The following is a 26,669-nucleotide window of genomic DNA, read 5'->3' as shown; positions in this document are numbered from 1 at the left end:
AGAATTTTATATAATCAATAGAATTATGTTGATTCATCTGTGGTGTTGTGTATATAAATACTTCATTCCTTTGTATTGCCGACTAGTATTCCATTGTATGGATATGTCAAAATTTGTTTATCGATTTTCCTATTGATACAAATTTGAATTTTTTTCCAGTTTTTGACTATTAGAAAGTAGCTATGAACAATCATGCACAGGTCTTTATGTAAATACATATTTTAATCTCTTCAGTAAAAGTCTAGGAGCAGAATTGCTGGCTTGCATAATAAGTGTGTATTTTAACCTTATAAGAAACTGCCAAACTGTTGTCCAAAATGGCTGTACCACTTTGCATTTCCACCAGAACGGCCCGAGAGTTCGGGAGGACTGCTCCACATCCTCGCACGCACTTGGTACTGTGAGCCTTTTTGATGTGGACATTACAGCGAGGCTAGGGATGGTCCCCCTCCCTCCAAGACATAGCTCCGGAATTTGTTTCAGTCCCTTACTCAGCCCTCACCCTGTTTTGACCTCCAAATCTGGTGAGAAACAAGCTAAGGCATGGAGACAAGACAGATGGCCTTGGGCAGCCCCCTCCCCTCCAGGCTGCATGAAAAACAAAGCCAAGACCCGGAGGCAAGATGAATAACCTTGGGACAGCCCCTCACTTCCATGATAAGGCTTGGAGTCTTTCCCGGGTCCTCGGTTCAGCTGTAGCTAATCGTAATATCATTATAGTATCGCCTGCATTGCAAGTACCACGTCTCCAGCCCCCACCCCCAAGGAAAACAACAGCCCCTAATCCAGACAGCCCAGTGCAACTGGCTCTCCAAGTTTGCCTGCATTGTCGCTTTACTAAAACTTGCACTTTCCTGCTTGCTGTTTGTTGTGTCCTTGAATTCTTTCCCGCAGCGTAAGACAAGAACCTGGTTGCCAGAGCTTCAGGTCCGGGTCCCTCTTGGCCTCCCGCCCTGTGGAGCTCCCCAGCACCAATCGTGGGCCTGGTCTTTTTTTTCTCTCACTACTTTTCATTTTCATTTCTCTAATGATTACTGATGTTAAGTATCTTTTCATATACTTATTCGTACATCTTCTTTTGTGGAGTGTATGTTCAAATCTTTTTCCCATTTTAAAATTGGTTGCCTAATTCGTTTTAAAGATTTCTTTGTACATTCTGGATACAAGTCTTCGTCAGGTATACGTAGTATAAATATGTTCTCCCAGTCTGAGTTCTGCGTTTTATTTTCTCATAACATCTTTCAAAGGCCGTAAGTTTCAAATTTTGATGAAGCCCAATATCTTAACTTTTTCTTTTATGCTTTGGATAAATCTTTTATGGTCTATCCCCAAATTTCAAAGATTTCCTTCTATATTTCCTTCAAAAATGTTATAGTTTTAGATTTTATACTTAAGTTCATAATACATTTAGAGCTAATTTTGTGTATAGTGCAAAATAAGAATTGAGGTTCAGTTTTTTTTCGTTGTTGTTGTTTTGTTTTAAATATAGATATCCAATTATTCTAACAACCTTTTAAAAAAAATACTATCCCATCACCAATGCTTAATCTTGGAGCATTTGTTGAAATTCAAACTGACCACATATGTTGACATAGGCCACACAGTCTTGATTACTGCAGCTTTAAAGTAAGTATTGAAATTAGGTAACTTAGGTTCTCTAACTTTTCCTTTTTCAAAACGAGTTTGGCAATATTCATTTCTGTGCATCTCACTATAGATTTTAGAATCAGCTCATAAATTTCTAAAAAAAATGATTGCTAGAATTTTGATCAGGACTACGCTGAATCTCTGGATCAATTTATAAAGAGCTGACATAACAATATGAAGACTTCCAATCCATAAACATGATATAACTCCCCACGGTCAGGGCCCAAGACAGACCACCCCAAAAATATCCCACAATGGCACATTGCTTACTTCGAGTTAAAGTGACTTGACAAGCAGCCAGTGTCTGAAGGGCACCTTGACCCTCCTCCATCTCCTTAAATACAGGAAATAAATCTCCCCTGTGAAAGGTGCCCGCCCCCCCCCCCCCCAGACACACACCCCTGTGCCTGGAGACAAAGAGTCTGTATCAACAAGCCTTGTTGCCTCTTTTCTTAAGCAAGGAATTTACCTTGCTTGAGTTCCTCACTAACAAGTACACAAACCTTACTTATATTCCTTTCTAATGATCACTAACTTTTTTTTTTCCTCTTTTTTCCTGTCAGTTTCTTCACAAATTTATTGTTTCTTTGTCTAAAAAATATAAAAATATGTCTGGCTCGATCATTTCTTTGAGGCTCATATTTATGATCTGACCATCTTGTTATGATTCTCCTGTACACACACATTAGATTGGTTTTTCTCCCGTTAATCTAGTCTTGTGTCAATTTTATTGTTTTATTATTAGTCCGGCTATAAGAACTAACGAAGGGAGGAAGGGAGTTCTCCCCCTGTGCTGACAGCACTTCGTTAGGTCTTCCTTAATTTCTTTCATTTTAAAGTTTTTAGTGTACATTTAGCACACATTTGGTCAAATTTGTCCCCGAGCATTTCATGTTTCTCAAGTTATTGTAACTGCCAATTTTTAAATAGACTTTATTTTTTTTTAAGTTTTAGATTTTCAGAAATATCGAGAAGATAGTACAAAAACTTCCCATTTACTCCGTCACCCAGTTTCTCTCTTATTACTGACCTTACATTAGTGTGCTACGCTTGCTGTAATTGCTGAGCCAAGTGTGATACAGTATTAAGTAAACCCATAGTGTGTTTAGATTTTCTTAGTTTTTACCTAATATCCGTTCCTGTGTCAGGAACATCACATTTACTTGTCAGGTTGTCTTAGGTTCTCCTTGGCTGTGGTGGTTTCTCAGCTTCTCCTTGTTTTTGATGACCTTCACAGTTTTGAAGGGTACTGGTCAATTCTGTAGGATGCCCCTCTACTAGAATTGGTTTGATGCTTTTATTTTATATAATTAGACTGGGGTTATGGGTTTGAGGGAGGATGACAGAGGTGTAGTGCCATTTTCATCACACTGTGTCAAGGATACATACACACTATGATATTTTTATCACATTTTATCGCTTTAGGGACTGATCACTAGAAAAGGGATTTTTTTTTTTTTTGAGTTACAGAGTACTTTAAAAACCTAGGATTCCTGATGAACTTTACCAAACTGCTTTCCAGAAGGGTCTCATTGATTTTCATCCCCACTAACAATGGATGCATTACAGTCTGTTTCCTTACGAGCACGCTCTTCATATTTCCCCCCGTCGATGACAGGCAAAAGCCACCAGGCAATTAACGATGGGTTCTGTTAAATGAAAAGTATTCAATTCGATCTTCTGAGCTCTGACTTTGATCTTTCCTCTCAGCTTTATTTAACACTACTCTTCTCGCACCCGGTCCATCCTCCGACATGGTCTGCTGTGGCTCCTGAAGGCACCAATACTCAAGTGTTCTTTATGGCAGGTACTCTGTGTGGATGTTACTCCACAACCATCTTCACCTGTCGAAATTCTAGCATGCCTTAAGGTTCATCTCACGTGACACAATTATCCTGACACCTGTCTTAAGTCTCACGAGTAGACAAAAATCTCTTCTCTATGTGGAATGCCTAAAACATTCATTGAGACAGACATTTTGCTTCCATTTTCCCTTTATATATCAGATATGTAATTGATTGTGACTTTTTCCTCAGTCCGTATTTCATTAAGTAATAAGTAATAACCACATTTTTCACACCAAGAAACCTAGGAGATATTTCATTTAATTTAGAGTCTCTCTCCCCAAAATAATATTGAACACTTAAGATAGAATATTTTTCAAATATTTTGAGAAAAGGTTACCCTTGTAAATATGTTTTTATTTGGGACTTTGGATGTTAAGTTTTAGGATCTGTAGATTATATACACTCTCCTAATTCTCAAGCTGACTTAAGAACTAGCAAAGTAAAAACTAAAGAAATTAATGCACATAATTAAAACTCTTAAAAATCAGTTCTGAATCAATATTCTTAATGATTTAGGCAAAGAAATTTCTTGGCAAGAATTACTACAAGTTCATGAATAAACACTCTCATTTACAGCTGGGTGAGGTCATCTCCAAGAGGCCAGATGGGACCCTCCCAGGTGGGAAGAACGCCTCACAGGAATATATAATCTTCTGCGCCATTAGCTCCAAGCTGACTTTCTATACACATTTATAATTTTTAAAGACACCCTATATAGGAAATAAAAACCTCAAATCCAAATGTTTCCTTAGTTATTGCCTAAAAAACTCACTGCTTTGCTGAGATAAAAGTAATCAACAGTTTTATTATTTACAGACCTAATTTAAATGCTGATAACTGTAGTTCAACAATTTTGTTATTAAATCCTTTCAGGGTTTTACGATACTCAGCATACCTTGTAGAACTACTCTACATACTGTATGTGAATGTCAATGTTTTGATACTGGAAAGATTTTCTGTTCTGGCAAATGAAAACCTACCATTTACAGAATAACCAATGCATGCATATATTCTTCGTTAGAATAAAAAGAACACAATAAGAGAAAATACTCAAAACATAATCTAAATGTAATTTAAAAAAGAGACATAACTAAACTTTTTAAAATCTCAGACCTTGAGTAGATTTGCTATTATTTACACTAAAATGTTGCCATAGATCTATATTATAATTTTCAACCAACATTTCCAGAGCTAAAAGTTAAAAATATACTTATAGCCACTAGCAACTTTGAGCACTATATTCTCTCCTATTCATAATATAATTCTACATTGTCATATAAAGCGGAAGTCAGCAGACTACAGCCTGTGGGCCAAATCTTGCCCACTGCATGCTGCTGTTAGTAAAGTTTTATTGGAACACAGCCTACAGCTGGTTTTACTCTACAACGCCCCGAGTTGAGCAACTGGGACAGAAACCCAGCTGGCCTGCAAAACCTAAAATATTTACCATCTGGCCCTTTACAGAAAAAGTCTGCTGACCCCTGTCATAAACTTTCACGTATATAATGAAGTAAAAGGTTTAGTTACATATGATCCACATTACAATCCTACTGTTTTTACTTCTGTAAAATCACTGCAAAAAAATTGAGCCTCAGTAGGTCTTCAGATCATGGCAAAACCTAGCCTATCGTTTTGTCCTTTTTCTCTTCCAAAAGTATCGCACTCTGAGTCTCGACACGGAAACGGACGCCACAGTCAAGCTTTTCCTCAATTGCTAGGATAAGGGTTATTTCCTAGAATTCGATAAAGATACCAATCTAGGAAACACGAGGTCTAGAAATTTAAAAATTGGTCATTTAAAGAATAGTATATTTTATTAAGTTGAGCAATTTTTGAAGAGCTCAGATTTCTACTTACCAGTTAGTGAAATGATAGATGTCTTTGCTAATCCTGAGACAGAAGACGTATATGCTGCCGTAGAACTTTTACTAGAAAAGAACATAATGAAGTTTAAAATATAAGAACGTGTTTGTTTCAATCCCAGTCATCCAGTACTTAGTCTCTTTAAATCTCTTTTTAATGCTTTCCTCTACTTCTTATAAGACATGCTTGCTCCTTTTCTCATTTATTATTAATTTTTTACGTTCCGTGCCTTACAACAATTACTTTGTCTATAACTTAAAAGCATTTCCTTAAGCTTTTGCTGCATTAGAATAACTGTCTTTTGATGCTCAGCCATGACAGGTAGTGAAATTCTGAATGAATGATACTTTCTTGGAAATAACTCATCTTTCATTCTAATTTCCTTTGTCCATCAATAGATAACACTTTTGGTTAGGAATTCTAGATAGATCTACTGATCATGTCCTAAAATAGAGCTGAAAATCTTAAATAAGCTATCTTTAATAAAGAAAAAAATACACACACACTTTTTTCCATAACATATTATTTTTCTTGATAGAGCAATAAATACTTTTAAAGACTTTTATGTTTCCTTAAAATTACTGCGCTTGTCGATTGATATGCATCTGTTATATACTACATGTGTATAACACATATAAAATATTGTGTTCATTTAATTTGCGTTAATTCTCTCCTAATCGTAACTGTTTATAATTTTGCCTGCTGGGCTGAAGGGGAAGCTGGGCCTTCACTTACTGTCAGGAGAACTCTTGTTATGATCACTTTGCCACAGAAACATGCCAGTGGCTTCTTTATAGACAGAATATTAATAGAAAACGGATGTCCACACCCATTTAGCAAACGGGGCATGACTCTACCCATTTCGCAGTCCAGCGGCACATGTGGCAAAGTGCCACCTTTCTCTTAAAACACTGTATGGATTCCACGCTGTTATTCTGTAGCGTCATGGCAGCAGTCTGCGCAGATGACCGGGAAACCTCTCCTTATGCAAACCGGTAGACTATTTTTTTCACAAAAAAATCTTTACAGAAGAAAACCTAAAAATGATTGACCTTTTAAACAATCGGAATCAAACCTAATTTTTATAACAATGTTACTATTCACATAAAGATGTACGACTATAAAATAAAAATTAAAATATGAACGGCTGACAGATCATACCCAGCACACTTGTCTAAGTTGCCATATTTTGCATGAAAGGCTTGATTATTAAAAGACTGGCTTCGAATCAATTTGGATTTCTTGACTTCTTTGCCTACGGTAATAAGCAGAAGAAAAATGCAACTGTTCAGTTCCTCTTTAGGTGCCCCCAACCCCATTTCCGCTCCAACTCCCACCATTTTCAGTAACACACAGTTGGGTCTAAGCTTCCTTTCCTTAGTTTGAGCTGACCGGGGTCCCTCTTACCCACAATGGCCTTTACGAAGTACCAAAATGATGAACGATACAAGGAAAATGGTGCTCTGGAATAATATATCTCATATAAGAGAGTGACGTTCCCCGTAATCAATCATTTATAAAAGGGAAAAAGGAGACATGAAGAGTCGCTCCTTACTTGTCGATGGAGTGCCGGACGAGGGCCCGGGGACAGGGACAGGGATGCTCTTGGGCAGCGTTGCTGGTGTCTTCGTGTCTCTTCCTGAAACAAACTCTGCTTTAAGTGCTGCGATTTCCTCCGAGTCCTTATTACTCTCCATAAACGCACAAGACCGCACAGAAAATATGAAACACTCGCCCCCACCTAAGCAGCACTGTTTCTCAGATAGTCTCACTTTGCACATTTACATATTTCTATCTTAGTCATTCAGTGACCCATGTTACAATCTTTTTGCTGTTATCGAACTTTAAGTTTTCCTTTGAAGGGTCTGAAGTTCAAAACTGACCCCCACCGTTTATTCCTGGATTCTTAACATGTACACCACATTAAGCATGGTCTTTCGTAATGCCAGGATGCAACATTAACGTGTGACTTAGTGGCGAAGACACAGGAAAACGACTTACGTTTCTTTTCAAAGGTTTTATCGCTCATGGGCCTTCCTTCATTTTGTTGCTTCTCTTTCTCTAATTGTTCCTATTATTAAAATAGTATCTTAGCATTAAAGGTAAGCGTAAATAGATTTAGAAAAGCATCCTAATGAGAAAGTACACTAAGCTTTAAAGGAAAAATATCATTCATGAAAATGCCTAAAAGAAGTACATTTTTTTTTTTTCCAAATTAGTGTCTAAAGAAGTCCAGTTTCTTTCAGTTTTATGTTCGTTTCACATCTACAGAATTGCGCCTTTGGACCTATGGCAAGCTAAAACAAGGAGTTTGGTATCATTGTGATAATGAGCCTTTATTTTCTAGAAGGTATTTACAGATTCTCATTAGCAAAATATTTGTTACTGTTGGTCAGTTCCATTACAGATTGGTAAACAACAAAATAATGTTTATCTTTAAGAAAATTGAGAGAAAAGGAAATGGTCTTTGGGATATTTTTTAAATGTTTTATTGAAATATAATACCCATAAAGAAAGTACACAAATTATAAATGTAGAGCTCAATGAATTTTCCCCAAATGCACAAACCTACTTAGCTACACCAGCTCCCAGATCATGATACAAAACATTACCAAAAGTCAGGAGTCCCTCATCCCAATGGAATAAGAAGGCAAGAAAATCAATAAACACACCAAGTTCTGAACAAGCTACATGTATAGAACACTACACTCAACAACTGGAGAACACAGATTCTTTTCAAGAGCACATGTAGAATAATGAAAAAGATGGAGAAAATAAACAAGATAAAAAAAATTCCACATTCAATTTGACTGTATAAAAAAAGAATCAAACAAAAATTTTAAAACTGAAAATAAAACATGTAAAACTGGAAAATAAAATATCATTAAGTGGGCTTGGCAGTAATGTTATCTATTTTCTATCTTTTCCTCTATTTTCTTGATCATATTAATCACACTTATCTTGAAGTCCTTGTCTGCTAACTCCAGTATCAGGTTCATTTATGGGCCTTTTTCTATTGTCTGATTTTTCTCTTAACATCATTCAGTGTGAAAAACTTTTAGAGCCTTCTTATTCTCTATAGTTTCTACCACTAGCAATCCTGAACTAGAAAGTGAAATTAAAAGTTACAACACCATTTACAATGATGCCCCCCAAAATGTAATATACCTAGATATAAATCTAACAAAAGACTTCCTTGAACTCTATGCTTAACACTACCAAAATTACTGAGAAAAAAGTCAGGAAGTCTAAATAACTAGAATGATAAACAGTGTTCATGGATTAGAAGCCTCATAATGTTAAGATGGCAATTCTCCAAATTGATCTGTAGATCAATCCTAATGAACACAATCCTCATAAAAATTCTCGTCGGCTTTTTATAAAAGTGGACAAACTGATTCTAAATGTTATCAGAAAAAATTATGATGATGGACAGAAGCATGACCAAAAAAAGATTATATAATATATGATTAAATTTATATAAATCCTAGTTGCAAACGAATTTATAGTGACAGAAATTAGATTAGTGGTTTCTGGGGATGTGAGAAGAAGATATGACTCATAAGGGGCATGAGGAAATGTTTGGTATTTTGATTGTGGGGATGGTGTCACAGATATGTCCACATGTCAAAATTCATCAAGTCCTACGACTAAAACATGCAGTGAATTGTATATCAATAACACGTCAATCAAAGTTTTTTTTTAAAGCTTCTCAAATGTAGCCTTCCTTATAGTTCATAAAACAACAGATTTTAAAAGATCAAGACTCTTCTTTAGTCATTGAGGAAGAAAGAAAAGTAGTGTGAAATTGAAAGAAATTATTAGCTTTAATGACAAAGCACAGTTAATGTTAGTTAGTAAAGAATATACGTGTGTGTGCGTGTGAAAACGTACCATTTCCAAAAGAAGTAGCTCTTCTCTTTCTTTCTCTTGATCCAACAAATCTTTTTCATAAAACTTTTTCTGAAACTAAGTTTAAAGTTTAAAATGAAATCGTGAAACACTGATGGTAAGTATTTGCCAACATTTAAATATTCCTTGTAACAGAAAGTATAGAAAATGTACTCACGGCATCCATAGACATTTCCATTCTGTCCAACTCTAACACAGTCTATAAAGAAAGTTTTTAAAATTATTCGACAATAACTAAATTAAAGCAACCAATCATTTCTCAAATAGTAGTTCAAATAGGAGACTTTTGCACTATGCTGAAGACTAAATTAGAAACTTTTAAAGTTTCTCCTAATTCTGCACTGTATTTTTAATCGACCTGTATATTTTAATACCAGGATCGATATAAACTTTAAAATTTTGTATCCTTAAGAAAACCAAGTCTAGAAGAATATTTTAAATACTCAATATATGCAACTTAACTAATTTCTAATGACTCCCAGTGGTACTCTTCTGAATTTTCAAAAATAGAAATAATTTTTGAATTTTTAAAAAATCTTTTAGCTGAATATATATGAAGGAATCTATCATTTGGTTTAAAATTCTTAATTCCTTTCCTTTCCACAGAAACTTTGATCATATGACACTCGAACCAATAGAAGAGACTTAATTCTGAAAGCGTTCTCTCAATTAAGTATTTGTCTTTCAGAATAAACTAGTCTGAAACAAATTATTTCGATCAGACAATGGTCCACCTACTCCAGAGTCCTCCCTCCAACAGAGGACAGTACTTCTCTGCAAGAACTGGCCAAAATAAAGTGCCTCTACATCTTCACATGCCACAGCTAGCCACCGCCAACATATTATCTGACGATGAAATTTATGGAAATTTAAAAATTTATGCCATGAAATATCCCTTTTAAATAAAGTTACTTCCCATCTTACAAAACTCACTGGAGAACGTTATTCCATTTTTAACCTGACACTTTGTGTGACTTCCTCAAAGTTTCCCATACCACACCTGGGGTTGGCTATGTCATACTACAGAATTTTCATGGGAGAGATTGACCTCGTACTTAAAATAAGAACTGTTTGTCTATGGCCACACCACCCTGGACAAGCCCAATCCTGTCTGATCTCAGAAGCTCCTGCTTGATCTTAGAACCTAAGCAGGGTTGGGCATGGTTAGCACTTGGATGGGAGACTACCTAGGAAGCCCAGGCGCTGTAGGTGTAAAAAATAAAAAAATAAGGATGGTAAGCCAACAAGGTCCTTGCAATCTGTGAGGTCAACCAAAGGTTGCCTCGCCTAAAAAAATAAAAAATAAAAAAGAACTGTGCCCCAGAATAATCCATTGTAGGTTAGTAACTCATTAGTTTAATTATATCATATCTGTACCTATTTATGGTGTTAGCTAATAAATCCCTTCAGAAAAATAATAAGCCCTCTCGTGCTTATTATTTTAACAAGTTAACTGCATTGCCTAAGCTTCTGTAATTAAATGGCAAGGTCAGAGATACCTGGTAGAAAAAAGAGAGCGCGCATGTGTGCATGTTCATGCATGCGTGTGTGTGTGTGTGTGTGTGTGTGCGCACGCACACGCGTTTTAGATGCATGTCCAGACTCTGGGCATTTATGGTTATTTCAGTTGATGAAAAGGAATTCATATTGCAGTAAAATGAAATTATACTAATTAATACTAAGTCATCAAATCGTTTTTTTAAAAGTTCCTCATGTGACATCTGGCAATGATTTCTAGGAAAAAAAAAAAAAAAAGGATTTTTCCCCCTCATATCAATGTCACATATTTAAGACATTAATAAATTACTTTCTCTCATTACAAATACATGCTCGAAACTGTGTAACCTGAAGTTCACATTCAGATTCATAAAAGCAACCACTTTAACTTAATCTTATAGAAACATTATATATTCGGCAAAAAAGAGTGTTTGAAGACTAAGCTAAAATAGCGAAGATATGATTAAGACTATCTTGATGCAAGAGACGCCAGTGTTGGGAACGGCACTTACTCTCTTCACCATCGCCAGCACGTCTTTATCCTTTTCCTGACACAGGAGTTTTCTCACGCACATCTCTAACTGCTGAAGCAGGTGCTTGTCTGCGGGGATCTTCAGAGTCGACTTCACTTTGGGTAACAAGTGGCAAAGCTTCATTCTATAGTAAATTGAATAGTATTTACTTTTGAATAAATTTATCATTTAAATTTAATAATTAAAGAATAATGGTAACATGAAGCTACAAGAAAATGGGAGCTTTAGCGAGCCTGGGAGTTTATTTATTATGCAACAAATGTTTATGGAGTGTCTATTATGAGTTAAACATTCATTATTCTGCAGCAGTGAATAAAACCATCAAAATTTGCTGCTCAAACTAAGGAGAATGTCTGTCAGATAGCGTGGTACCTGCTGTAGAGAAAAATAAAGCAAGGCAAGAAGACAAGGCAGTACCAGAGGAGAGGAGTTAGAATTTAAAAGCGGGTGGCCAGAGAGGGTTTCAGCGAGGGTTTCATTGAAAAGACGACTTTTGCTTAAGCAAAGTTGTTTAAAAAAAAAAAAAGAAAAAGGAATAATTCATGTGAATATCTGGACAAATGTCCTATGGGGGAACTTTCCTGGTTGCCCCAAATCAGCAAACTGGCTACAGTGGATACAATGGAGCAAAGGTGAGATTAAGCAGATCTCAGAGTGACCAAAGGAGGCCACCTCGTCTAGGGCCTTGCAGGCCACTGTTTCAAAAATGGCTTTTATTCGAAGTGCAATGAAAAGCCAGGGGCGGTTTGAGCAGAGGAGTGAGATGATTCGACCTAACGCTCTGCAATATCATCTGGTTACTGTGTTGAGATTAGACCACAGGTGGCCAAGGACATAGAAGGGAAGCGAAAGGGGAGACTCAACGATTCAGGCAAGAGGTGATGGTGGCTTGACCCAGAGTGGCAGCAGTGCAGGTGGCGAGAAGTGGTTGGATTATGAGTATATTTCTCAGGCAGCAGGATGTACTGAGGGACTGGGAGCGGAAGGACAGAAAGGACCTGAGCACATGGGAAGATGGGCTGGTTATTCACTGAGTTGGTGAAGACCACAGGAGTAAGTGCAGATGAGGAAGGCGAGGGTCTCCTTTTGGATGGATTAGCCTGCCCACTAGGTAGTCAATAGAAATGCTAAATGGGCAGCTGGCACGGAGAGTCTTCTGTCCAGGGTGGATGTACAGAATCAGGAATCCCCAGCATACGGATGATTTGTAAGCCAGAGGTACAGTTTGAGATAAAGAGATAAAAGGACAGAGTCTAGGGCCAGTCGCAGTCTTAACTGGGCTAACAAGGAAGTGACAAGCAGCCCAAAGATGCCAAGAGACAGAGGACAGCCAGAAAACCTTCCCAGGTGGGGGCAGCTCAGAGGAATGATCTCTGTGCTAAGCTCACACTCCACTGCTTGCTGGGGCTGGTTTTAGAGAGGGATGCCAGGCAGCTGTCTCCGTTACGGCTGCTGCATTCATTTATTCATCTGCGTGCTCTCCAGATATTATTATTTTTACTTCTATGCCAAACTTTGTGACAGCTCAGTCTTGTGCGCAGAGTTTCTAGCACGCTTTCTCGGTGAAGAGGCTTCAGTTAAAGATTCTTCTGGTGACGTGTTCTCTAATTGAATATTCCAGTTCCCCCAAAGGGAATGTTTTTCATTTCCCACAGCTCAGAGGAAGACTCCTTTGAATACCAATAGTCTTTTCCAGCTTTGATATTGTCCGGATTCAGTGAGTTTAAATTTTAAACATTCACTTAAGGAAAAACAAAAAGTCTACACACATTTCATTCTCTACAACCCAAGGCAGGTCTGGAAAGCACTCAGCAGAAGCTACACAAACTACGGTAATGATTTATCCCCATGAGACCCCGGGGCCCATGAGATTATAGGGATTTTGAGGTTCGAGACCACACCTTTCCGGTAAACTAAACTCTCTATGTATGTTATCTCTGGTATTTACTCCTCACAACATATAAATGAGGTGCTAAGGAAATGGATACACAGGGAGACTTTGGAACTTGTCCAAAGACACACAGCGAGTGTAGAGCTGGAAATTGGCTCTGGCAGTGAATGTGGCCCCAGAAACACTCTCCCAACCTGCAGGATTCTACCACCCTCGCCTGTGAGGGCTTCATTCTATCTGCACATCTCCACAGCATTGCACAAAGGCACTCGTACCTAAGGCTCATTAGTCTATGGTGTTGCTGGCCCCATTTCTCTGGCTGGCAGCTGTCCAGGCAGGAAGTGAAAACCAAGACAAACTGTTATATAATGATCTCTTACCCCCCGAGTCACCAAAATTCAGAGTGATATTCAATTAATCTTCATCTGGTTTTTTAAATGACAGGTTGCTTTCTCGTGGAGTCAATATGTTATTAGTTACATCCACCAGAGTAGACTGGATTTCATTTTCTTCCAAATGATTTTTGTCAAGTGCTTCATAAATGATAAATCATCACTTAGAAGCTGCTTTTCTAGAGTCACAACTTCAATTTGCAAAATGTTAACAATATGACCAGATTCATTAGTTACTTAGCAAGAGCTAAATTCTAAGGAATTATCAACCAATTCTCTAAATTTTCTTTAAATCTCAAGTCAAGGAAGCCTCACTTCTTATTTATATAGCAAAGAGAAGGTACTCAAAATACTGAAGCCAATGCAATTACGCTTTCTATACTTTCGTACACTAAAAATGCAAAACAAAAACAAACCTCTAGATGTGTTCCCCTTAAACAATGCTCACAAATTCTTAGGTTGAATTTCCCAACATCTTTTGACAATTCTTCTTGGTCCATTTTCTCTCGGTCTAAGCTTTGACCTTTCTTCCCATTACTAAGTATTATAATGTTGCCTACAATTCATGTCGGTTGTGTACAAAAGATGCACCTGTGTCCCGCAGCATGCGTGTGGCTCACACGTGAAAACTCAGCAGGGAGCTCTCAAGCTCTGTGCAGGGAAATCTCAGCCACCTGCCTCTGAGTGTGTCTCTCCCTCTTACGGATCTGAGGTCCTCGAGTTTGAAACAGAGACACAGGACTCTGAGCACAGAACACAGAAATCTCATGGCTGAGGGTTTAAAATTCTTTTCAACTCATTTTGCAATGTATAAATAACTCTCAAGAAATAGTGTGTACTTACTGCCACTCGACTATACATGTCAAAATGGTAAATTTTATGTTATGCACATTTTACCGCAATTTAAAAAAAAAACAATAACATGCTTATTTTGAGAGAAAAAAGGCAAAATATATTTATTCTTTTTTTTTTTTTCAATTTCTAAGCAATCCATTTTTAGGCCTGTTCCATTTAATCTAACAGTTAATTAATCCACTCCAATTAACATCTGGATTTCAAAAATGTGAAACAGCTGAACATTGGGAAAGGCACGAAAAAGACTTCAAAGCAGTCCTACTTCTTTGAATAAATGGGGCCATAAAAATGAACAGATCCTCTTCCGGCTAACTCTGAACTATTTTTCCCTTAGTCTTAAAAGACAGATACAATAAGAATATCTACTCAACCTTTTCTTGATGCCAGTGTGTGTTATCCAAGTAGCCAGAGAGGCCTGTCGGCTTCGACTTACTGCTTTCTCAACTCAGTAAACAAAAGACCCAAGACAGTGGGAAAAGACGCGATTCTAAGTCCTACTAAGAACTCAAAGCAGATATAAATTCTTTACTTGATTTTTTAATTGACTAAGAAAAAGATTTTGCATATATTCATTATGGTAGGTACATTAAAAATGTCATTTTTAAAAATATGTTCTTGGATTAATGCCATACCTCACATTTGCTACTGGGTCATGTGTCAGTTCGATAGCAGGCAGAAAGAAATATTTACAGAAAAATGATTTGGAAAAGATCTCTATAATAAATTCACAGGTATCCAAAAATCGAAGTCTATTCCAGTAACTTTTTCCTTGGCCTAGTTCTAGAAACAAACAAAAAACAATTATCATTAGGTTAATTTTTCCCGCATGAGTAATAAAATCAGACATGCACACAAAATCCATGTCGTTACTTTGTACTCACAATTTGTTTAGCAAATACTAAAGAGAAAAAAAATCAGATTATTTACCCCAGCTTTGTACATCCCCAAATTAATGATATTTCAAAACAAAACAAAACAAAACATAAAATTATTAAACACTGCATTCAGTTCTATTAGCATTTATTAAATATTGACTATTTCTATTACTTTTTAATCATCCACTATATGCTAAGTACTTTACACATATTATCTGATAAGCATATACTTATCCCTACTAAAAGATAATACTGAAAATCAGAGAGGTGATAGTCACAGAGCTAGAATTCAAATGCAGGTCTGTTATCAAAATCTTTTAACAATCAAATGAACTGTTTTCTTCTCATTTCTTTAAAAATCTTTTGAAATGGATAAAGTCAGATGTAAACATAGTATTATTGAAATGATTCAGATCAATATTTAAAGGATAATTTTCTCCTTTATTATACAAATGTTCAAAAGCAAAATTTTTAATACTCGAAACTAAATAGAATCTTCTTTCAAAATAAAACATTCTAAATGCAAGGTCTTATCATTGAAAAATGAAAATTAAATTAGACTAAAAACAGAAAGATTAAAGTATACAGAGCATAAATTTTCTTAAATAAAATTTTCTGTACTCTAATTTTTAAAAAAGTGGAAATCCATACTTAAAAAGATCAACTCCAATAACCAGAAAATCTCATTACGTGCCTATGCTAGATAGCAGTTTAATAAAAGCTTTAAGACATTATAGTTAAAACAAGTATACAATAATTAACAAATTCACTGGGCCACTATTTCTAGAATTAACATTTTTAAAGTTTTGTCTTAATTTTGATCCTTAGCAAATTTAAAAAATTTGCATTTGTTAATCGACTTAAATTTTTAAAGATATCATAAACCACCTAGGCTTACCAGATTCACATTTATGTGTACTAGGAACTCTATTCTAAAGGGGGGGGGGGGAAGATCTTTATTTTGTTAATATTTAAAATAAAAACATAAAATGAATACTTAGATTCATGAATATTCTGCTTCTATTTTAATTCCAATTTCTATTTCATCAGGGTAGAAACTAGGCTTTCAACATAAATATACATATTTTAATTTCTCAAGTGTAGAAATTCACACACAAAACAAGGTTGAAAGTAATTATCACTTTCATTCATCACAGATCTGATGCTGTCATAAAGATTTCTAAAATGAACCAAAAAAAATTTAACCTGTAAAAGTCAAATACAAACACCCTCTAGGTATTTACTAACATTAGCCTAATTATTCATGGCAAAATGTAGGTCAGATCTAACGAAGTCCAACCACTTTGTTTACTCTGTTTTTAAAAAATAAGAGACAATGATAACTTACGTTCAATTAATTTTTGAATGACCTCATATCTCTGTTCTTGTTTACGATTATAACGTAGAAAAATGCATAGAGTTCGTGAAGCTGCCTTTTGGACAGGTAAGACATTCTTAAAGAAATAAGAAAGACGATTACACTGGTACATATTCTGAATAATCTGGCCCCAGAAATCAATTTCAAGTTATTGGGTAAAAGTGAGAGCAGTGTTATCTGCATCTCAGATCACGGAGCTCACACCCCTCTGGTAGTGTGTTCATAAGTTAACATTAAGATCATCCAGGCAAATCAACTAATACATCACATTACAAAGTTAATTTAATTTGGCATAGTTATTTCCACATCATCAGATTTGATTTATATTTGACTCTCATTTCCTTGCCACTTCATCGTAAGTGATCCCCAAATAGATTGCAGCCACCTGCCCATTCTCTTAGCCATTCCCTGGACCTTGTCACTCATTCATTCAACAAACATTCGCTAGATCATACACTACGTCAGGTACATCACCCAAAATGTGCCACCTCTAAAATGAAATGTTTAGAGATCCCAGGATCAGGTTTATTCTTTGCTCCTTCTGGCTCGTCAACCTCAATGTCATTCACAGAGATCCCTGGTCCATGACCCAGATCAAGCTGGACACCATGTCAATCACTCTTACGATGTTCTAAATCCCGTGGTCCTTTGAAATCCTGTCATGCCACTGGGTAGAACCTTAATTCTCAATGAACTGCCATCCGTCTTCACTGTGTTTGGGTTCAAGCTCTTCATTAGAGGAAAATCTCTTAACCAGATATATTGTGTCCAGTATAAATTCGTGTTCACCATCTTGACTTACATATAAATATCATAATATTCAACTTTTGAAGATTCAGATTGTTATAGTGAGGAATCTTTAAATTCAAGTAGAATGAAACTTTACATTGCTGGGAGAATATTGCCTGCTACCTCATCTCGTATTTATACAAAAACTATTTTCATTGTATTGGGTACTATTCTGTGTGGTATTTTTAATCTGTTGAATGGAAAAAGAGAATGTTTGCTACAAATTAGAAGAGGAAATTTAAGAAATACGCATAAACAGAAATACCACCAGAATTTTAAAAAATGAATTTTAGATAAATGAACTAAATAAAAGCATGTTGTGTATACTAATAGAATTTTAAATACATATTACACTATGATGTACATTTTGTACCTCATAGTATATGATATATATAGAAGGTAAGTTATCTTTGGGGCCAGAAATGAAAGATAAATGTAATCATATTAAAACCACATAAAAGGCAGCTTGAAGAAGTTGTGAAAATTTGAACACACAGAGAATGACTGAATTTGATTAAAACACTATTTAATTAAAAATGAATCTAAAAGAGAAATAAAACCAAAATCAAAATTCATTTGTCACCACTGAAAGGGGCCAGGCACTGCACCAACTCCTAGCTAGAGGAAAGAATTAAGAAGTAACCCTGTCTTTCCATTAGGAAATGTATTTTAGGGTAATCAAATAGCCCAAGTGGAAGAAGAAGAGCATTTCCTCACAGAAGAATGCCATCAAAACGCAGAAGAAATGATACATTTTTTAAAAATCACTCTTTTGCAAGTTCTAATGAAATAACTGATACAGGCAAGGATCATCGATCAGTGCTAAAACTAATAGGTGAAAGGTTGGTGGGAAATTGGGTGTCAGCTTCAAATTGTAATGGAAATCACGAGGGAAAAAGCATAATTTTGAAGTGGACTAACAGAGCTGCCATCACCTCCACAGCTGCCCTGCACAGCCACCCCTAGCTCACTTACAGAGGGACAACCACCTAGATAAGATGCAATGTGAATCACACGGCGGCGTTTATGAAGTATTCTTGCCAAAGGTGTTTGACCTAAAACACAGCAAGCCCTTAGATCTAACTTCCAGTTTACAAGAAATATGGAGAACAGATGAATAAGCTGAGTCCATGAAAAAGCAATCTGATGAATACAGAGTTGGGATATTTATTCCACAGGACAACTAAGCCTTTTCCAAATTTGACATCATGAAAAAATGGCAAGAAGGGGAGGAGGGAATCTGTTCTGAATTAAAAAAGAATTAAGAGATGTAACAACCAAAGGCAATATATAGATATACATATATATCTTAATTTGATCCTGCATGGAATAAAATGGCTATAAAACACATTTAGAGAATAACTGTAAAATCTTAATATTGTCTGGATATTATATAATATTAAAGAACACTTGTTCATTTTGTTAAACATTATCATTGTATCGTGATTATATAGGAGAATGTCCTTTTTAGAAATGAATATTGAAATGTTTGTAGATATAATATCTACAATGTAAAACCTTTTAGCACAATGAAATAGGAAAAGCACAGGCAGTGCTGACTTATGATGGTTCGACTTAATGACTTTTTGCCTTCGCAGTGGTGCTAAAGTGATACACATAATAAATTATGATATATTCAACGCTTTATTATAAGATAGGCTTTGTGTTAGATAATTTTGCCCAGCTGTAGGCTAATACAACTGTTCTGAGCACACTGAAGATAGGTAGGCTCGGCTCTGATGTGCAGTGGGCTACGTGCACCTATTGCATTTTTTTAACTTAACGATATTTTCAACGTGACCCCCGTCGTCAAGTTGAGGACCACCTGTATGGCAAAATGCTAACAATTGGTAAAGGTAGGTGATAGGCTTATGAGGGTTCATTATAGTATTTTCTCTGCCATTTTGTGTCTTTAGTGTTTTCAAAATAAAAGAAGAAAAAAAAGTTAGCTTATGTCATTCCTCTCCTCAAAACCTTCCAAAGGTTTTCCTGTATTAGATAGAGAACATAATCCACATCATGGCCTTCAGGCACCTGTGTTGTGGACCCCGCTACATCTCCAGCCTCCTCTCTCTCTACAGCTCTCCACAATGGCCTTGGTGCACCTCTCATGGCCAAGCGCAGCCGGTATCACAGAACTGTGTTCACTATTCCCTTTGCCTGGACCACCCGCCCGTCAGACAGCCATGAGGTCACTCCATTACTCTGTTCAAGCCTCTGCACGAAGCATACTTGATCAGAGAGGACTCTTCCCGAGCGCTATGTCCACAGTCGCATCCAACTACCCTCAATCACTTTCTTCCTCTCTACCCTGCCTTACGGGTCCTCATTGTACTTTTCATCCCTGGCATGCCGTATGTGTACGTCGGTTTATTGCCTGTGTTCGAAAGAATGTAAGGGTTTATGTGACTATGACCTGTCTTGTTCACTATTGTATTCCTATTACCCAGAATAGCGTTTGGTGTTTTGGTAGCAAGTGCTTGATAAATTCTGTTAAAGGAATGAATAATATGACCATCAGATATGAAACTAAAAATAGAACTCTTCCTTTTCTCCAGAGAATACTGAAACAGAATATATGTGTCTTCTTCGATCATGGAAAATGTACTGTAATAATCGTGTATCTCCCTTTAAGTGTGAAATTACCTCCTTGTAAAAGAAAACAATAAAACAAATCTCTTCGATTTTTTTTTCAAATCTCTTTGATTTAAAACTATTTTGTCCACACTCTATGCTGTAAATCATTTCTTTCCTAGTAAAGGAAGCTAAAAATATGGAAAAGTGGTGTATTCTTAGTATTCTGAACACAAACATGCCTACTAAGTAATTACACTGGTACAAAAATTAAGATGAGCTTCATAGCATTTGTCAGACCTGGTAACGTCTTTACTTATCTCATCATTCCCACACCTCGCCAGTGCGAGCTCCGTCGGAGCGGGATTCTGCCGGTCTTTTTCACTCCTATTTCCTCGGCTCTCAGAACAGTGCCTGACACACAGCAGGCACTCAAGTAAGTAATTTCTAAATAAAATAATTAATACATTCCGTTTGATTTTCTGTGGCATTTCCTATGTGGTGCATTCATGCACTGTCCTCTGAAGAAGTTGGTACCGCTGTCAAAATCACTTCTTAAGATCATTATATCTACAACAGAAGCTTCATCCTCTGGGCTTTGCTTTGAAACAGGAAATAAGCTTGTAGGAACGTTCGCACATGAAATGTAGGCCTTTTTTTTTTTTTTACTTAATTGTAAATTACACTGATGCCATTTTTTTTTCTTTTTAATCTTTGAAGCTGAAACTGATTTGGGTTTTCAAGATGGCTGCTAGATTGTATTAGCTCCTTTTTATTAAGAACAATGAGAATTTAAACTACTTTTTTAACCGTTTCTAAAACATACACATTATGTAGACATCGAAAAATGGTAGTAGGATGTCGTTTTAAATGTACAATGAACTGTGGGTTAAATAATCCTCTCTGGAAATTCTTGTGAAAAAGGCAGACAACTTACTGCGTGGGGGAGTTTGAGTACAACCCTTTCCTCGCTGCTTTTGACTCTAATTTTAAGGTTCTTCTTAGTAAGGCATTCATGTTTCTGGTATAAACATGATCTGTTCCATAGCTACCCTTTAGGTATGATTTTTAAAAAGTAACCATACCTATATTAAGGGGCTTAAGGGATGCCTTAGCAAAATGGCAGAGCTGAGGCAGGCACGGAGGCCATGACTAGTAAGAGGGGTTCATAAGAGCAAAAGGTACACTTTGCAATTGAGATCATTACCTCTTGTCAGACTTCCCCTGGAGAAGAACTGTTATCATGTCGGAAGTGAGTCTATTTATACCCTCCCTGGCAGTATGCGGTATATAAACAAAAGGTTAGTGGAGGCCCCTCCTGGTCACTCCATCCTGGGGGAGTGAGGGGATGGGTAGAAGGTAATCAAAGGGAGAACTAGTGGAGGAGCAAAGGGAAGCCTGAGTTCCCTCCTCAGATAACATCCTGGGAGGACAGCATCCTTCTGGATAGATGGGAGTGAACTAACTCGGTTGTGTTATTCCAAGAATGAAAAAAAAAAAAAAAAAAAATCTGGTAGTTTAATTCCAAAACCCAGAATGAGTTCGAGTTCGAAAGAATAAGAGAAAAGGAATTGGGCTCACGTTTGTCATCATGATTGTGAACATTCTTTGTAAGAAGCGATAATAAATCTGGTCACTCGAGATGACGTGCGGCAGACAGGCGTATTTCTGCAGGAGCTTCTCATGAGTTCTCCATTTTAAAGAGGCCGCGGCTCGCTGTTCGGCGGCCGTGAGAGCTGGAATCAAATCGGGCAGAGATGATAACTGAAAAAGAAAACCCGCCCAAAGAACCGGTGATAAATCGATCGGCCGCAGCACGCGCTCACACTGCTCAGCTAACGGCACGGCGGGAAGACGCTCTCGCTCACTTCGGCATTGAGGAGGCATCTCGGTTGTCAGAGGGAGATCGTCTGATTAAACAAATACTTTAAAAGAAGTCGTAGGCAAAATTTATGATTGACGGAAACAAAATTTGGAAAGAGGCTGGGACTCACAGCCCTTCTAATTAAAGTAAAATTTATTATAGTTCACTGTCAGCAAACTTTGATCTCCTAAATTCCTACCCTTTTGTTCTCACCAGTTACTTACTCTTGGAATCATAATTCATGTGAATAAAAACTGGACCTTTGAATGTAAACTCCAAGGACAATAAATAACACGTATAGTGGTATAAGGATTGTGAAGGGAAGTCGAGCTGTTCGAACTCCAGCGGACATTCACTGAGCACCCGCCACGTGGCCAGCGTTATGGTAAATGTTTTCCATACGTCCTTTCGTTGATTGCTCACGACTGAGTAAGGTAATACCTACAACATTCAGGGACTTTTTGACACATGGGATTTACCTTATTCTCTTGAACAGTGCTTTCTCCGCCATTAGACATAAGTTCCAGGATTTCTGGAAGATGGTCTATAAGGGCATCTAGTACCTTTTAACAGAGATATTGATTACTCTTACCATGATTGCTATGTTTTCCTAATCTTAGACTAGTTAACTTCACACGTCAATTCTCACACAGAAATAGTGTTATTTACCAGACAACGTTTTGGAGGTTGCTATTTTCTTACATCTCTTTGCTGGAGGGTCTTAGAAACATGATCAACTGCCTTGATCAAAGTACCTATCACTATCAAATTCGTAAACTGTCGAAGGAGGTCAGAATATCTGCCTCTTGATATTATCAAATAGTCTAGATCTGAGACAGCAACTTCCACACAACCAGATGCTCAAAAACTTTTGAAAAACAGAGTTGAAGTCAGACAACACCCTCCCCGATGTCTAAATGTCGACGAGTTGCACTCTAGCGAGCTAGTCGTCATTTAGGTGAATGGGATATACTAACTACAGCATCGAAATAAAGTACTTCGAGTCCTTCACAAGTATGTATACTCGCCAAATAATGCTAAGAGACAAAATGTATATATAAAATGTGACATATCATATGACTACAATTGTGTAAAACAAAAACATTTACATAGAAAAAAAGGAAATGGAAGAACATAACAACACGGTAATAGTGACTGGAACTAAAGGCATTCTTGTCTATTTTTTGGCATTGCCAAAATTGTCCTTAACGAATATACGCATATGTAACTTAAAACTAAATATATTTTAAAACCTAATATTTGTTAAAGATCCTCCCAATTTCCAGTCTATTATACAGTGGTACATTGACTTGACACTTCTAGGGCTTGTCAGATGAAAGAATTCATTCGATTACCAAGAAGTGTGTGTGCATGTGCGTGTGTGGGGGGGGGGGGCAGGGGTAGCATTTATATATTCAGACATCTCTAACATAAAATAAATAAAAAACAAAGAGTAAGAAGTCATTACCTCCAGTGATTCATCTTGTAATAATGTTATTAGTTCTTTATGTATTAAATATACTCCAGAATCCAGAAGTTTAGACACCTAAAATGTAGCAATAAACTCTCTCAGATTTGAGACTACTAGACATATAAAGGCTATAACAATTATTCTTAAAAATACAGCCCCGTTAGATACTTCTTCTAAAAGGAGATTAGGTTACAGCATAAATATAAAATTAGATACCTAGAAAATTAATTGCACATGTAATCAGCTTTTTACTCTGTTTCATAACATGCTGGAGTATATGGACATATGAGGGTGGGGAAATCAACATATAGGGGTGGAAGGTACAGAAAAACGAATTTATCAGAGTCATAACTTTGATATCACAAGGAATAATAAGCTCCTGCATGCCTCTAATTTATATTGGGAAGTTTCAGAGCAGCCGTCAGGGTCTGATGGGATAACCCAGGCTTGTGAGCGTTCATCCCAGTTAGAACTTCCCAAGAGGCGAATTCTGCTGAAGGCCTACAGAGATACAGGGACGGAGAAAACGCCAACACAAGCAAAACCCCGGAGGCTTTTCCCATCTGATCATCAGGAGAGGAGCTGGAGCATCCAGACTAAAGCGGCTCCTCTGTGAACAGACAAACACGGCGGAAGATTCACTCGTTTCCATTTCAGCTTCGTTGATGAATTTATTTACATATTGGCTCTGCGTAAAGTTTTATTTGTAAAAATGGTTCCTGATTTTAAAAAGTGTCAAAATTTTTGCTCTACAGGGTTGCTTTTTGACTTGTCGAAAATAGTTTCAAAATAATAAAAACAAGAATAAAGTCAGAACATACTAAGTCATTCTCAGAATCCCGCAGTAACACTGTCAGGAAAATTTAAATCCACCAGAGTAGACTGGGGGAAAGAATCATTATTGGCCTACTTAAATCGTATGATCGTGAGAATAAGGAAACTAGCCACTCAGCAAGTAGCCGGATCAATGATTTCCAAACTCACTCCTATCACTCAGCTGGCCAGAGCCTTGCCCTCTCCCCTCCCCCAAAAGCAGATTTCTATACATATATTTTCGAAATGACTTAATTGTGCAACATTGGAATTATTTTAATTAATTATACCATTTGAAGGAAATATTTCCTAGATTTTGTACAATGAACATTTAATTCATTCATACCAAAAAAAAAAAAAATGTTATTCAAAAGAAGCAAGGACGACCACCCAATAGTCACAAGAACCTTAAATAACATTTGTAACGATGCCGAGGTATCTCATACACCTTCTGTTAATGTAACCAGTCTTCGACACAGAGGCACAGTGCAAGGAAGGGGATGGAACATCCTCACTGGGGATAAGAATATTTATTATACCTCTTATAAAGGAAGGAAATGTTTTATCATGCCACTTATAGATTTTAATGTGACAGTTTTGAAGCTGACAAGTTATGGTTTACACACGTTTACTGCGACTATAAGCATGCATGTACTTAATGCAATCGCTCAATAAAAATGCCCCAAATTTCAGCCTCAAGGGCTAAATAATTAATTAAATCCGTCATTAAAGTTTCAATTTGCTTTTGCTCTTATGTTACAGAGAGTTGTTGTAAGGGCTGAATCTAAAGGCTATGCTCATAAAATGACACATTGGCAGTAAAAAACAATAAATTTAAATAATCTCAATTTTCCACTTGCTCTCAAGTTCTTTAGGTACAAAGTTAAACATAAATATTATAAAGCATATAAAACCTGATTACTTCCCAATCTGCAACACCTAAATCTACATCACAGCATCAGCTTAAAGTAAGCCCTTAGTATAAATATGTTAGATGAATGGATTAATAAACGATAAACATATTTATGGAAATGAATTCTGTAAACATTCTGAGAAAAGAATTAGAGGAATTTGAAAGTAAGATTTAGGACTAGACTACGAAAGAGATATAGAGACCATATTTTACAATATATCTGTAAACGGATGTGTACAAAACGTCAAAAAACCATCTAGTGCACACAGATAGAACTGACAACAAAGTGGTAACGCTGCTTCAGACTTACTTCATAAAAGCAAATAGCAATCGTGTATCTGACTGGCACTTCCGGGTCATGACACAGGCAGAAGAACGTGGAATAGAGTTCCATGTGGAAGTTTTTAGGATCGACAAAAACAATCATGGCCTGGTGGAGGTGGAATGGAGGAGAGGGGTGGGAAGGAGGAAAAAAGGTGCATCAACATCTGATATTATAGTCAATTCAGTTCAATTTAAATCATGTCCTCTGAATGATAATTTAGCTAGGAATCATATTTGGAAGATCCAAATGCATGCATGTAATTCTAATTTATATATCCAGGGAAATGTAAATGATACCCATATTTGCTTGGTACCTACTGTATCCACCAGACATAATGCTAAGTAGCAAGTTTGAAATATGGTGATTATTTTTTTTATGGCGATATTTTTTTAATGCTGTCTATTCACATAATTTTAAGTAATAATCAAAATGTTTAGACAATACAAATACATAATTTGTTACCGGAAAGTTATAAGCGCAGTTCTTCCGTACAGAAATATACTTCTTCTCCTGCTCTAGGATTTGGGGAGGAATCTGATTTTCATTGTGTCCATTTTCCTGTTGCAAACCCAATGTACAAAGTTTCTTATAAAACTCCAAAAATCTCAAGTGCTGATCTGGAGTAAAAATTCCTAAAACAAAATGTAAAACCTTTGCTCAACATCTTAATTGAAACAAAAATCAAAAAGAGAAAAGTAAAGTACAATAAAAACATAATTAGAATCAAATACTTAAATAAATGGTTAGTGATCATAAATAAAAGCAACAGGGAGGAAAAAGTAACGATTATGAAAAAATCTAATAGGTCTGCTGTTTCACTTTATGTTAATTGAAATAATATTTTTATTTTAATATCAATAGTATAAACTATGCAATGCAGGAATTATGTCTGCACGAATTTCCGCAGCATGGATCATACTATAGACCAATGACAAGTCACTATAATGCTAATATTGTGGTAAATATTCAAAAATTGCCTGCAGAAAAAACATGGATATGTCTGCAGAGAAGCTTAAAAATTCAATCTAAAAGATGGCTCAGTAAACTTGAAATATTTTTGATCAGTAGACCGGTTCCATATTCATTAACTATCTTAGGGAAATAGAAACTCATTATATATTACAATACATTTTTCAACCACCCATTAAAAGTCTACAATCCACATAAAAAGATGTTTTACTATGCTAGATGGTTATAATTGATGCTTACATTATTTTGTAAGCTAAGAAC

The 26,669-nt window shown here is 36.4% G+C and overlaps 1 protein-coding gene across 3 annotated transcripts in view; it reads right to left on the bottom strand.

Moving 5' to 3' along the window:
• Positions 1-26,669, bottom strand: part of PPP4R4 (protein phosphatase 4 regulatory subunit 4) — an 81,225-nt gene that overhangs the window by 5,408 nt on the left and 49,148 nt on the right. For 2 of the 3 annotated variants that reach the window (XM_016145522.2, XM_016145520.2), the window contains 14 exons: positions 25,902-26,071; positions 25,425-25,544; positions 23,386-23,463; positions 22,397-22,480; positions 21,635-21,817; positions 16,661-16,766; positions 15,070-15,217; positions 11,279-11,423; positions 9,427-9,468; positions 9,252-9,326; positions 7,359-7,428; positions 6,913-6,996; positions 6,519-6,612; positions 5,352-5,422 (listed from right to left, as the gene is read on the bottom strand). In XM_016145522.2, coding sequence (XP_016001008.2) covers positions 5,352-5,422; positions 6,519-6,612; positions 6,913-6,996; positions 7,359-7,428; positions 9,252-9,326; positions 9,427-9,468; positions 11,279-11,423; positions 15,070-15,217; positions 16,661-16,766; positions 21,635-21,817; positions 22,397-22,480; positions 23,386-23,463; positions 25,425-25,544; positions 25,902-26,071 — 1,470 coding nt within the window. The remainder of the gene's footprint in view (positions 1-5,351; positions 5,423-6,518; positions 6,613-6,912; positions 6,997-7,358; positions 7,429-9,251; positions 9,327-9,426; positions 9,469-11,278; positions 11,424-15,069; positions 15,218-16,660; positions 16,767-21,634; positions 21,818-22,396; positions 22,481-23,385; positions 23,464-25,424; positions 25,545-25,901; positions 26,072-26,669) is intronic. The other variant, XM_016145521.2, reaches the window with a different exon arrangement.

This window comes from Rousettus aegyptiacus, unplaced genomic scaffold (assembly GCF_014176215.1).
Source record: "Rousettus aegyptiacus isolate mRouAeg1 unplaced genomic scaffold, mRouAeg1.p scaffold_m13_p_3, whole genome shotgun sequence".
Taxonomy (NCBI): Eukaryota; Metazoa; Chordata; class Mammalia; order Chiroptera; family Pteropodidae; genus Rousettus; species Rousettus aegyptiacus.
This window is presented reverse-complemented; position numbering and strand designations above follow the sequence as displayed.